We start from the raw sequence: 14,808 nt of genomic DNA, 5'->3' as shown, positions 1-14,808 counted from the left end.
CTTAAAGAGACAATTTAAATGCTTTTAAAAAAAAGGATGTTAAGCTCTACCAAATGCAGATACTACTCTATTAAAACATCATTGTAAATAAGCCAGATAGAAAGTTGTTGTTGATTTATGTTAGCCACAAGTGTTTGAATATGTGTATTATTTGAGAAGGCACATGTATCACTTTCAGCATGGGTAAGTAAATTTAAAGTGTTGTGTTTTTTTTTGTTTTGTTTTGTTTTATTTTCATTAATAGCACTATAGCTAGAGAGAATGGCTTTAGGAGCCCTGTGTGATACTTCAGTGTGACTGCAAAGTCAATTGATGCACTGTATCTTAAGCTAATGTACACAAGGAAATTTAGTTCCACTTGATAAGACACATACTTAATTGGCTTTAAGAAAATAAACCAAGGTAAAGAATGATGTGCGAATGGAGCAGAGAACTTGGCACTTGACTGTATGGAAGCCCGTGAGCCATGTGGCTTAATTGGGGCCAGTTGGGATCATTTAATGATTGCTGTCAGAAGATCAGATTTAATTCTCCTTATAAGAAGACCACAGTGGGATAGAGTTAAACAAATTGTCATCAGAGGTTTCAGATGAACAAAGCCTTAATTAGGTTGATTAGGATGCTGTAAAAGAGATGAAGAGAATAGAAAAATTGATGAATCACTGGTTTCCATGTTGAGCCACATAGAACAGCAATATCAAATATCTATATTTTGAGAGACATTATTATGGCATTTTGGCTATTATGCATATTAGATGAAAGGCTGTTATGTAAACTTTACAAATTCCTGAAGTTCGACCAAAGACAAAAAGTAAATGACATTCAGTGTAAATAGTGGGTGATTTATCAAGCTTATTCTCCTTAATGTATAACAAAAACATTGGCAGGAGGACAGTAGTTATTTCTTTCTATTTCAAGGTCATCTTTAAATATTAACTAAATTAGGAAAATAAAAACAGAAGCAAATTATTTTTAGGACATAATTTTCAATTGTTTAACGTAATATTTGAATACAGAATAATTACTTAGACTGTCTTTTAACCAGTTATATCACTTTCTTAGTAATATTGTGATTATTTATTGTGATTATTTGGTGATATTGTGATTCTTTGATTATTTGGTGTGATTACTTAGTAATATTGTGGTTTCTTAGTAATATTGTGATTATTTAAGACTACTCAGGTGTCTTAAAATGTACTCTTACTGTTTTATCTTCACATTATGAAAGACTGAAATGGAGCTTTTCCATTTGCTGCAGGTTTGCACGAAAATGTTCTCCCCACACACACCCAGACACACACACCAATGTATCAGTAAGGCTGAACATGGTGTCTGGTACATATAGGCTTTTGAGAAAGAAATTTATAGAGTTTTTCCACTTTAGTGATGAAATATGATATGAAATTCATATGAATGAATTCATATGAATATGAATTTCATATGATGAAATATGATAAAAGATTAAGAAAATAATGAACATAAAATGTTTTTCTGAAAGGATCATGAGATGCCCAGGAACTCAGATTTTGTTATAGTAACGCGAAAACGTATAACAACATCTCCCTCTTCAATCCTAGCTTGCTTTGAAGGCTGGCAATTTTGTTTGACCGATACTGGTATTGTGTGGTGCTTTACTTGCTTTGTTCAGTAAGAGCGACACAAAATCCAGCTGCGTGTTCTTACTGAGAGGTTACAGCTGGGGAACAGAACGTAATCTGTGATGCCAAATAGTAGCTGTTGCTTTGTGATGACGCAACGCAGGGGTTACCTTTGTGGTAAGCCCTGGCACATCACTAAGTGGCTTTTGAAAGACAAGGTGGTGGCTGTACTGTTGGGAAAAATTAGGAAAACAAAGACATGATAGAACCCTGAATTAATTACTTAATATGATGTGGAAAGGCAAAAAAAAAAAAAAAACTGTGATGTGGTTCAACAGCATGAGGCTCTTGACATATTTAGACCATTTGGAGTTTATTTTGGAACGGGGAATGAAGAAGGCTGTTTAAGCTGCAGTGTGAAAAAAATGTTCAAGACAGAATATACCATGGAAAACCATGACGGGGAAGGTATGCTTCCCTCGTGTTTATTAAATTGTTTATAATGCAACACGGTTGTTTGAAGGTATGAGTGTCTCCTAAATTCTAGAACTGTGTAAATAAAATGATTTATGTCAGTGATAACGGCAGGTTAGGCCCACTTATTAAATTAATTGCAGAGGTTTTCAAAACGAGTTCCTTTTTAGCCTTATTATATTTCTGACATACATTTCATCTCCTTTTGTCCTTGGGGAAAGATATTAAAGTAGGACTAGAAGCATTAATGTAGAGTTTTCAGCAGCCATGGTCATTGGGAAAATTGATATATTTCCCTAGTTATTTCTGCTTTTGCAGCCTGAAGCTCTTCCATGACTGATACTTAAGAGAAACTTCTTAATTTTTATAACACTGTAAATTTTTTTCTTCATATAATGATTATTGTTAAGGAATAAATGAAGCATTACCTGTTAGAACTTGCTCATCATTAGCTCTGGAAAGTGAAGTCTTCACGGTGTACGTAAGGACTATGATTCGCTTGGTAGCCTCGTTGTATAACACGACTTTTGTTTTATGCCTCAAAACTGAAGCAATCTTACAAGTAGTAGGTCATGTCTGCAGTGCTGCTGTGTACCCACTTTGCATACAGTACCACACCTAGTGCTCGTAGCCATTCTGCACGTCAAGAGTTTGTTCCCAGTTTGTTGTAGGCAAGAGCAAACAACAAGCTCAAGTTCAGACCTGAGCCTCCTGACTCCAAAATTCTTTCCACTTCGACTTCGGGTTGTGAGTTACTCTTACTCCAAATATGAGATGCTATATAAATATGACAGAGGATTAAATGAGGTTGTCAACTTGCTTCTGTATAAGCAGAAATATGACAATATTCTCAGGAATAGTCATTAAAACTAGCAACTGAAGAAAATATTAAATCTTAATTTAATCTTAAATTCGTTAATCAACTGAGTTACCGGCTCCTCTGATGTGCCTGGCAGTGGGGTAGATAATGTGATTACGAAAGAGACACAAAACAGAGTTGGCCCACAGATGTTGAAGAAGACAGGCAATTTCAGTTGTGACAAGTGCTACAAAGAAAGGCACGGTGCTGTGAGTCCTAATGGGGGATTTGTTGTGATCATGAAAGGATGGAGTGCTTCCTGAGGAGGTGAAATTAGAGCTAAGACAGAAAGGAGAGGAAGAAGTTAAGGGGGCACAGAGGGGAAGGTGGAGCATTCCAGGCAGGGGGGATTGCATATTCAAAGGCCCTGTGGTAGGAAGGAGTGTGGCATGTATGAGGAACTGACAGATGACATTATTATTTGTATGTGACACTATGTTACTGAGACTTGGTGACAATTCTAAATTCCATCATATTGCCACTAATTGAAATAAATTGAGAAGATAACTTTGTTTTTGGCATGATGGTATGTATCCAGAGGTAAATAATAGTGGTTTTTTAAGTACCCTTAGGAAGGTAAGTTTTGACTATGTGTCTTTAAAATGAAATCAGCTAGCATTCATAGCTAGAGTAATACAACATCATAAATTTACTTCAAGAGACATGGAATGACTTTCAGGACCAAGGAAGTATTCCCCAACTCTTAGGATATAACATAGTTGAGTAACAATGAGAATAACAATAATTGTTATGTCTTTCGAAGTTCAAAATACCTCTTAAGCAGAAAAAAAAAGTAAAAGTTCTACTTTTTCATTTTAACCAAAATATAGTTACATGCCTCATATGTCTTTCAAATATGTCATAAAGGAGAAAGTTAAATGTATCTCTATGTACCATAATAAGCAAAGTTTTCCACTTCAAATAATAATGAATCATTTACTTATTTGAATTACTAATACCAGGCTTGCAGCAACTGGGCTCAAGATCATTTTCATCTCGTACTAAGCATCCGGTTTGTGTTTATATGACAGTATCACTTTTTGTTGGACATACTGTGCTTGGTTTTCAGCCTTTAGTTTTTATAAAACTCTGTATGAAGATGCTAGTATTAGTGAAAACGTAAGACAGCGAAGAAGTTATTTGCTAATATGAGTAAAAGAAAACCAGAATTCTTTCTTTGCAGATTGACATCACATATTTTAATGTTTGATCATTTTTCATAGGTTGTTTTTATTTAAGTGACTGCATTGTGCTTATTGTAGCAAAATACATGCTTTGCAAAGATAAGTTTAGCAGAAGAGAATTAATTTCTTCCCACATCTTTTAATGTGGCATGGCAGTCTCACTCTACGATCAAAACACATAACTGAAGGTTGTGTTTAATTTCTAAATCAAAGTGTTGTGGGAAGATGATTGAAATCTGAAGATGACTCAGATCCACTTGATATGTGGTTTTCTTCCTACAGAAACCTTATGGTAGACTGCCATTTCCATGTTAGAAGGAACCTAATAGCGATGAGATTAAAATAAATAGTTTCATTATATACTGAAAGTTTATGTTAGTTTCTTTGGTTCTTACTCTGAATTTTTTGGACAACTTTGAGAACTGCAATAACATAGTCATCTATTCCCCCCACTCACTATATCTTTTTTTAAACTATGGTTGCAAAGAAGTAATGTGTTTTACTAACAAACATTGATTTTTTTTGTTTGTTTTTTGGACAGCTTTTGTGATTCTATTTTTTACCAAAAATATAATTTATCCAATTGGCTCTTTGTCTGTATAGAATTCTTCATTTGCCTCGAAGGGTAAATTAAGATTATACGGCTGCGTTAGCTGTGTCAGATGACTTCTGCGAGACATAGTAAATGGTAATTGTGATGTATCTCCTCCTTGACCAAAGTGAATTCGTTTTCTTGTTCTTATTCCTTAAAGCAATCATACAAAAGACGAAACTAGACCTGAAATGGATTTTTCTTAGGTGCTTTAAAAATAGAAATACAAAATTGTGTCGCCATGTCTGCGTTTCTGTCATTGTCCCTTATCTGAACCTCTCAAAGGCCTCTCTGTGTGTGGCATGCAGCACGGCACACTCAGACAGTTCTGCTCAGAGAAGGAAGTGAAGAGTTTTGGTTCCCATTTTACACTTCTGGAACAGTTTAGGGAAGGAAGCACCTTTACACCTTTTATTGTTCGTGGTTGCTGACATCATATCCTTCCCCGACCAGTCTGTGCGTGTTTCCTGCCATTCTGTCAAGATTCTTCTGTGTGAAGGGGAGGGATTTTGTGGGAGGGAGGGAGAGAGGGAGGAAGAGCGCAAAAAAGAGTGAGGCTGGGAAGGGGGGAGGCGGTGTGTGTCACTCAAGGGAACTTGTTTGTAAATGAGAGAGCTGGGGTGGGAGAAGGATCTTTAGCATCTGTCCACAAGATATTCTTCTCTACTTGGGTCTCAAAACCACTCTGCCTTCATCTGTCTGCTTATGCCAAACTCAAAGTGAACAGAAGCCTGCCATAATGAAGTTCCCCTTTTTAGTAAGCAGCTTGATTTTATTTTTCTTATATTTAGGTTGACGAAAAGAAAAAAAAAATGCAGAAGACTGTAACTCCATAGAGTGTAACTGTGGTAGAGCGTTTCTTTTTCTTCTTCTTTTTTTAATTACTGATTGTTTCTCTGTGGCTCTGTCATTTTCCAAGAATGCTTCTTTCATGTGGAGAGAAGTTAGCAGCAGGGCTGCTGGAATTATTTTAAGCTTATGGTTGATTGTATGTAATGAAAGTTCTCAGCATAACTTGAAATTCTGCTACACGGAGTTTAGCGATTCTCTTCGTCGTATACATACAAAAACAGTTTTAAAAGCTACTAAACTTACATAATCTCTTTCTCAGCCTCTCTAGGCCTTCTACAAATTAATACTCGAAACCGACTTTGCAAAATAATTTTTGCATAAAAATCAGCTTAGAAAAATAGTTATGCTAAGAAAACAACTCCTGAGCTATTGTTGACCTTCCTAACTCTGAATTTTTACTGGCAGCCCTGAAACGTGGTGATCCGTAATCAAATGTTCTAAGCCACATCTTGTGACATATTTTACTTCATGAAAACGTCGCATCATCACTGCGTAGTAGTCTGCATGTGTACATAATAATATCAGATTTCGTATTTTAAAAATGTTCAGCAGGCAAGACTTCAAGAAATACTCATTTTTATGGAAAGCAGGAAAATATCTTAATTTTTACTGAAATTTAAGCTTGTTTGTCTTTACCTTGCGTATTTCAAAAGGGAAAACATATCCAGTGGTGTTCTGACCATTTTATATACATGTTTGATATATGCATATAAATTTTCTCAGGCAAAATATTTCCCATCCTTTTTCACTAATTAAAATCCCTGCCCTGCTCTTTTTCAAAAGTGTCTCTCGTTTCAAAGTTGTGAAATATGGGGTGGTGATATGTGGGAACTCTTCTAAGTTTGGCTCTGGAGGAGCGCTCCCTCTGCCTTTCTGAAGAGACTTTTCTCCTGGGATGTTTCTCTGCTTGTTTGGTTATTTGTATTTTGAAACCAGGATCTGTAGAAGTTCTCGTCTTCCCCGCCTTGTCACCACACTCTAATCTGTTCACCCTGACCTTCCACCTTAAAGTGAATAAGCGCTTAGGCAGGCATAGTCCTGTAAGCCGATAGTGCCACCGGCCTCAGCTAAACGAAAAGAAAGGAAATTGTCCCATATGCATTTGCTGTGGATTCATGGGTTGGCTTTTCTGTGATAGAGGAAGCCTGTTTGTCTCTTTGGGGTCTTGCACATGCAAGGGAAATATCAATCTAACGTGCCGCTGGCTTCTAAGGTAAGACTATGGGAAACACAGGAAAGTTGCCCAGTTGAGTGATATTTAAGACTGTTTCTAAAAATAGGTAGATGGACAGTGTTTGGCAACAGCGAATATATAATGCAATTGTGCTTCATGAATGTTTTCTATTGTAATGTGATTTTAATGTGTTATTATAGCTAATTTTTTAATGTGTATTTGTCAAATGTGTGTTGTTTATATAACTCTTTAAAACTTTTGAACTACTTCCAACATTTAAAATTACCACTGGAGTTTTTGATGAGCACTGTGTGGTCATGATGTTACTCAACATATATAGTATTCTCAGAGGCACAACTGAGCCGCAGTTTCGTAGAAAGGCATTGGGCAAAGGAGAATGGATGGTCTTAGTATTTAAGCAGCGCTTAATCCACCAGAACTAATTATATCATAATAGCTTCTGCAATTAGATAACCACAGAAAATTTTAATTTAAAGAAATTTACTCAAGGTGATAAAGAATTTAGAAATTAAATTAAAGAAATCAAAAGACAGCTGATGATCAGACCAAGTGTATAACAGCTTTCCTGTTCCGATAACTTTGAATTGGAGCCAAATAATCTATTAAATAGCCAGGACATTGGCTTAGCATTACATAATACATGTGGGAATTTTTCAGGTCCCTTGTCAGACACCAACTAAAACAGGGAAATTCTGAGCCATGTGTAAAGTAGTTGCATTCTCTGACTTAAGACTGGATAGGATAATTGGAGCTGTTGCTTGCAAATGAAGAATCCATTGTGGAATGCTTTCTGGTTAACTTCCACATTTCACGGCAATTTATTTTCATTACTTTCAAATATTTTCAGATACAATTTAAAACAAAGTAAAATACATACTTTTAATACTCGGGTTCTCTGGGTTTGTTTTATATTATGGATGATCCTTTCTTTAATTTTAATTCATGACCTAAAGATATCTAGTATATATAGAGTATCAGGCTTCTGTAATTTTGTATCTTACTCCCCAAGACATATGATATGTCTTTTTAACATATTTAAATTTTGAGAACTGATGGCTTATTATAAAAAGTGTAGTTATAAAAAAAAGTATCATTATAAATGGAGTAATACTCTAATTTTTTCCCACCATTTCTTTTCTGTGAATGATTATCTTTTTTGATTCTTGTGTTCAATATATAGCTTAAGGGCGTTCAAGAGGAAAAGGAGATCTCAGTGCTGATAGCTGCTTATTATGTAAGATTAAATATCCCATATTATTTTTACAGTGTTCTCATAGCAGTGACTTTTTAAAAATAAGATTAAAGGATTTAGATTTAAATTAGTTGACATTTACATATATCAAATAGCACTTTCATAATAGTCCATCCTATTTGCATAACGAGGGACGTTATCACCTCTGCTGTCAAAACACGAGATTGTTTTCCCTTCAGAAATGAATTAGCTGCCCTACTTAGCATACACAGGTACATAGAGGTTCATTAACTCTCTGATTCAGGTAATTTTTCATAATAGAAGGGTGAAAATAGTCACCTAATTTCATTAAAAAATATTAAGAAACTCGTTGCAAAAGATACATTTCAAGTGTTGGGCTTTAAAGTACAGTTTTTGTCATTTAAATGACTTGTTATATTACTTCTGAGATTATTTTAACTGTAAAAACAAACTGTTCCTATTTGATATGCTCCTGCATGGGATATACCATGTGCTTTGAGTACATATTTTCATTCATTTGATTGGCTTACTTCCATATAGTTTTCTTTTTTAAAAAATTAGAATACGATAGTTCTTATGAAACTGGCTTTCAGTTAAAGTGGCATTTAATTTTTCTTTTTTGTCCAGCAGGAACGAATGCAGGAATTTGGGAACTGAGCAGTGCAAGTGCTGAAGAAGGAGATTTGTTTGGAGGAAACAGGAAAGAGAAAGAAAAGGAAGGAAAAAATACATAATTTCAGGGACGAGAGAGAGAAGAAAAACGGGGACTATGGGGAGAAAAAAGATTCAGATTACGAGGATTATGGATGAACGTAACAGACAGGTGAGTGGGTAGACTTTTTCTTGTATCATTATTTACATGGACTATTTATTACATTTCCCCCAGGTATATTAAAGGTACCCTGAAAACATTCCAAACTTGTGAGCATACATTAAGAGAAGTCTTAGTGAATTAAATGTGGCCAGTTTAAATGCTAATATTCTATCATATGTCAAGGGGGAAGAATCACCTTATCTGTTAGACAAATAGCTTACATGTTCATGATTATTCACTTTTTATTTCACAATAAATTTTGAACGGGAGCTATCCCTGTATAACATGAATAGCTTAATAATTAAGAGTTAATAAGCATAACATTGCTGCACTGCACGCATCATCAAACAAAGATATTCCTATATTCATGGGAACGAGGACTTTTGTGGCCATGCACTTAAAGTTTTAGGATATAGGCTTATAAAAATGGCTTTATTTGTATTCACACTAAAAGAGACTTTGTCTCCAAAATATTTAGCATTGTGCTGACAACAACAACAAACACCCTCACGAAATATTAGTAACTTAAAACATGTAGGCAAAAACTATTCATTAATTCATACCATTTTCTTTAAACCACGAATTTTATAAACAAAGAGGCAGATGATGTTACCATTTTTTTCTGCGAGTCCAATGATAATACTGTATGATACCATCAATTTGTTCTAAAGATTTTATATCTCTAAATGTTCTATTCGACAAAGACTTGTATATCATGAATATTTGTGATTTGACTATGTTCCTTCACACTTGGGGAGAATGCATTTGGTTAGGTGATACAAGGATAGTTGGGTGGTTTGTATGCATTCTAATGTTAACTAACAAATTGTAGTACTGCCAGATCCCAACCATTACAAATGGATAATGGAACTTGCAAAACTGGCATTCATTCCTTGACCATGGGAGAGAGGAATGTTTTGCCTGTTGCTCATTTATTCTGGGGAAAGTTAAGAGGATAGCCTTTGGAGATGCCCTCACCAGACTAATTTCCTTCAAATAAAGACACTCTGGTCTGTCTCCCCTTCTGTCTTCTTGGAACTGCAAGTGAGACTAGAACTGATTTCTGGTTTAAGTTTTTTCCTATGTTTTTTTTTTCCAGTTTTATTGAGACGTAATTGACATACATCACTCTATAATTTTAAGGCTTCCAGTGTGTTGGTTTGATTTGCATGTATTGTGAAATGATTACCACAATCAGTTCAGCTAACATCCATCATCTCATATAGATATAATAAAAGGAAAAGAATAAGGAAACAAAGGACTTACTCTTAGCAACCTTTCTGTGTATCACACAACAGTGGTAGCTGTAGTCATCGTGTTGTACGTTACAACCGTAGTACTTATTTATCCTGTAACTGGAAGTTTGTACCTTTTGACCACCTTCCTCCATTTCTTCTTCCCCCAACCCTCTACCTCTGGTAATCACAAGTCTGATCTCTTTGGGTGAGTTTGTTTGTTTTTTAGATTCTACATATAAATGAGATCACACAGTCTTTGTCTTTCTCTTTCTGACTTATTTCACTTAGCATAATGCCCTCAAGATCCCTCCATGGTGTTGCAAATAGTAGGATTTCCTCTTTTTTATGGCTGAATAACGTTCCATTGTGTGTATATGTGTGTGTAACAACTTATTTATTCATTCATCCATTGATGGACACTTAAGTTGTTATATGTGTAAATGATAATGAATACAAGTTGTTATTTATGCCATCAAAGCCAGTATGTCATTAAGAGATAAAGAAACTTTAGATTTCCAAGTTTATACTCCCTTAAATTATTATATTTAAGGTACATACACATGACTTGAACTATTTTTGGCTGAAAGTTGATTTAAAGGATAAGTAAAGATTTTTGATGGATTTCTTCATTGTTTTCCTACACATTGTTTATTGCTATCGGTCAAGCCAAAAAGTAATAATTCTGTCAGTATAAACCACAGTATTTTTTTGTTGGCTTACAGCTTAAAATTGAAATTAAGACTGAAATATTGAACACTATGTACCATTGACTGTTTAGATCCAGTTATTTGTACTAGAATCTATTTTGAGTGCTGTCAAAAATTATAGGAATTAGCACCTAATTTCATTGATAATACCAGGTAATTTTTAGGTTCATGAAATTCATAGTATCTTCCTTTTGCCTACAAAGAAAGGAGAAAATTTCTGCAGGTTGAATTCATGAGCTTTCATTATGCTTTATAAAGGAACATAAAACTCACACAGGATGGAAGAATTTTAACACATACTTTTGAGCTAATAATCGAACATCTTATCTTAATTTATATATGCTGTGTCTATAGTTACTGTTACTCTCATCCATGTTAGAAGTCATGATAATTGTGGGAGAAGAAAAATTGTTTAAATTCACTTCAATTTAGATGACTTTTTTAATCCTGAAGATGAATTCCTTGGTTTTATTCTACAGAATTTCAGATCTGTGTAGTCTTCTCCAACCTTTAGGTATAGCAGGTCCTTCACTCATACTCTTGAATTGGTAGAAGTGAAAACTGCCACGTTTTAATGCATATTTCAGTGATTATTTTAGTGGCTATTGACAATCTCAGACATCCATCTTATTTATAAATGTTTGTTATGTGCGCCACTCACCTACTACGAGAGTGGACATGAAAGCTTACAAGATGTAGGTCACTTCTAATAATCACCACCACTAGCAAATCTGCAGGAGCCAATCATCCCATGTGCGGAGGCTCCCCCAGCCTGGGCTTCCTTTAAACTTTGTGTTCACATGTGGAAAAGAAAAATGTTAACTGCTTTGCCCTTTTTGAAGCTTACCCCACTGCAGACTCCATAATAGAACCTCACACAATGGCTCACTGTCATCTTTTCTTAAAAGTAGTAAAAGCCCACTCTGCCATTGCAGGTGTTTATTTGGCTATACAGAGAACAGGGTGTGTTTTTACAGAATAAGAAGTAGAGACTTAAAAGTGTGAAATGAAATATTACAAAGCTGATGTATAAGTTGAATATCATTAAGAACTAACACTGCTGTAAAACAGCAGCTAACTGTTTAAATTTAATTTTGCCCTTACTCTACCTTTCATGATGGAAGTAAGGAGAACTGCTAACACTCAGAAACTCCAGTTGTATACATAAAATAGTTTAGAGGAGGAAAAAAATGAACAGCTCATTTTATTTTTAAAAATTTGTCCAGCGTTTCTGAGTTTATGAAAACTACTTATTTCTCAATTTCTTACTTAAACTACATACATTACTTAAGCGAGTATGTAAAAATAAATAAAATCATGAATTGTTAATTTGTCTTATAGAAATTTCCAGATAACTTAATAAAAGTAGCAACATGTACCAAGAATTACGTATGTGTTATTTCATTTAATTCTTATTAACCCCACTTACAGGGGAATAATTCACTTATTTACTAAATCAACAAATATTATTAGATTGCAATATGCTTAACATTAAGAATTCAGTGGTAAACCAGACGAATCTCATACAGCTTATCATCTGCCACAGAGGTCAGCAAAGTTTTTCTGTAAAGGGCCAGATAGCAAATATTTTTGGCCTTGTGAGCCATACAGTCTTCATCTCAACTACTCAGCTCTGCCCTAGTTGTGAAAGCAACCTTGGACAAATGGGTAAATGAATGAATGTGTCTATGAATAAAACTTTATTGACAAAAATGAGATGGGCTGTATATGGCCTGTGGGCCAGAGTTTGTGGATCCCTGGCTTAGTAGGATGAAGCAGACATGAGATTTGCAAATATATAATAAAAATGTTATAAATATGTGGTGTGAATGAAATTATCAAAGCGCTATCAAAGTATAACAAGAGGTGCTTTATTTAGATTGGGGATTGGATGAAAGGCCTCTCTGAGGAAATGCTAAAAGATGAGAACTAAAACATGAGTCAGAGTTAGGCAGGTGACAACATTCCAGATGGAACAATATTTGCAAAGCTCCTTAAGAACGGAAAGAGCTTGCTAAGGAGCCAAGGGAAAGCTTGTGGAACTTGAGTCTGGTATGTATGACTTTGGAGAGATGAGAGAAAAGATTAGATGCTAGACAGGGCCCAGATCATGCAAAGCTTTCAAGTCAGAGAGTTAATACTAAGTGGTGGCCAAAATTTGGAGCCCACACCTTTCAGATTAAAAAAACAAAACAACGCATGCTTTTCTCAACCATGCCAGGCTACATCCTGTATAATATAATGGCTAAGAGCATGGTTTTATGTCTTTGCTTTTCCCAATTACATCATACTGCATCCAGTGTAACATAATGGTGAAAAGCATGGGTTTTAGACACACGAACCTAGCTGTGATCCCAATTCTGCCACATACTAGCCCCTCTGAGCCTTATCAGTTTCCTCATCAATAGACGGAGGCTTAAAAAATAGTACCCACCTCAAGTCATTGAGATAATTAAATTAGGGCATAAATTTAAAGCATCTAACATATAATAAGCGCCCAATGAATGCACGTATTAGCTGTTCCTATTAAGACTCATGCTTTTTAAACCATTAGCTTTTGTAAGTTAATGTGACCGCCATTAAAACAACTCCTGAGCTGTGTAGAACACTAAAGAGTGGTACCTGAACCTCATTTCAAGAAGGTTCTACCTTTTAAAGGCTATAAGGGAGCTGGAAGGAAAAGTGGAATAGAGCAGAGCAGGAGCACAAAAGGAGCCTTTGGAATCTCACAAGGGGTGAGAGAATCCTTTCAGAGCAGGAGTGGCTGATAGCAGAGGATGGCTTGTGGGCTGGAAGGAAAATCACAGACATTTGCAGGGCAGGGCTTGTGACAAGGATGAGAAGGAGTAGTTTTCTAAGTTCTATGCTTGCAGCACTTATTTTCAAATATATGTTACTGACCAAGTTATTTTGAACTACTTGTCACCATTTTTATCACTTCCAGCATCCACTTTATTCTAACACTACAATTTCAGTGTCTCCTTCTGCATTTCGTATTTTTACCCCCTAAGTACCTTCAGTAATCAGGCAATAATCTTACCCTACTTCATATGGTACCAGTAAATATGCTCCTGAAAAAAAAAAACAACAGATTTTTAAAGTGAGTTTTACCCTTGTCTCACTCTTTTTACAAAAGCAGAATATACTTAGAAATCTGTTATATCTGTTGTATCAAGAAGAAAGATATACAAAAAATAAGCTTGTTTAACCTAAACCTGTTTATACTTGTATGTTTGTATTTTAAATTTTCAGTTTCCCCACTTTGAAATGATAGGAGAGGTAAATCCAAATGTATTTGTGTGACTTGTTATAAAAAGACATTTAAATATTTGAATAACTGTAAGGGAAAAATATTTGCCAAATAACACAGTCAGGACCTAATGTAGTAAGCTAAGGGAAGAAGATTTTTAAAAGTCTTAAGTTCTCTTCCATCAGGTCTGGCACACTAATAGTTTTTGCCAGCAAACAAAATTTCATGTAATTATCAGTGCAATAACTGGAGCACAAATTAAAGACAATTAGCAACATTCTCCTCTTAATAGAACAAGAGAATCCCCTTATGACTAAAAGGAATTCAGAGATCATAGTTGTTAAATTTTCTAACTTTTTCTCTTTTCTTAGGTCCCTATGTCAGTTTCTTTTTTTTATATGTTTTTAATGTTTATTTGCCTATTTTGAGAGAGAGAGAAAGAGAGAGTGTGAGCAGGGGAGGGTCAGAGAGAGAGCTAGAGAGAATCCCAAGCAGGCACCAGGCTGTCAGCACACAGCCGGACAAGGGTCTCTCTCCCACAAACTGTGAGATCATGAGCTGAGCTGAAATCAAGAGTCCGATGCTTAACCATCTGAGCCACCCAGTCAGTTTCTTTATATAACTTATACATTATTTTAAATAAGCTCAGAAAAAAAGAACTCGGAGAAATATGTTCAGTGTAGATGCAACCTGTGAACAGTTTCTACATAAGGATGTTTTTAAACGAAATCTAATCTTTTTTAAAGTGAATAAAAGAGGGGCGCCTGGGTGGCTCAGTCGGTTGAGTGTCCGGCTTCAGCTCAGGTCATGATCTCACGGTTCAGGAGTTCGA

At 35.3% G+C, this 14,808-nt stretch overlaps 1 protein-coding gene across 22 annotated transcripts in view; it reads left to right on the top strand.

The window, feature by feature from the left end:
• Positions 1–14,808, top strand: part of MEF2C (myocyte enhancer factor 2C) — a 171,868-nt gene that overhangs the window by 67,266 nt on the left and 89,794 nt on the right. For 14 of the 22 annotated variants that reach the window (XM_011284522.4, XM_011284535.3, XM_019836547.2 and 11 more), the window contains one exon: positions 8,595–8,790. In XM_011284522.4, coding sequence (XP_011282824.1) covers positions 8,737–8,790 — 54 coding nt within the window. In that variant the 5' untranslated portion in view covers positions 8,595–8,736. Of the gene's footprint in view, positions 1–5,301; positions 5,465–5,628; positions 5,641–5,709; positions 6,773–8,594; positions 8,791–14,808 lie in introns of those variants that run through there. The other 8 variants (XM_019836497.3, XM_011284541.3, XM_011284527.3 and 5 more) reach the window with 6 other exon arrangements.

Source organism: Felis catus, chromosome A1 (assembly GCF_018350175.1).
Source record: "Felis catus isolate Fca126 chromosome A1, F.catus_Fca126_mat1.0, whole genome shotgun sequence".
Classification (NCBI taxonomy): domain Eukaryota; kingdom Metazoa; phylum Chordata; class Mammalia; order Carnivora; family Felidae; genus Felis; species Felis catus.
The sequence above is the reverse complement of the archived record's forward strand: the minus strand, read 5'-3'. Positions and strand labels throughout refer to the sequence as shown.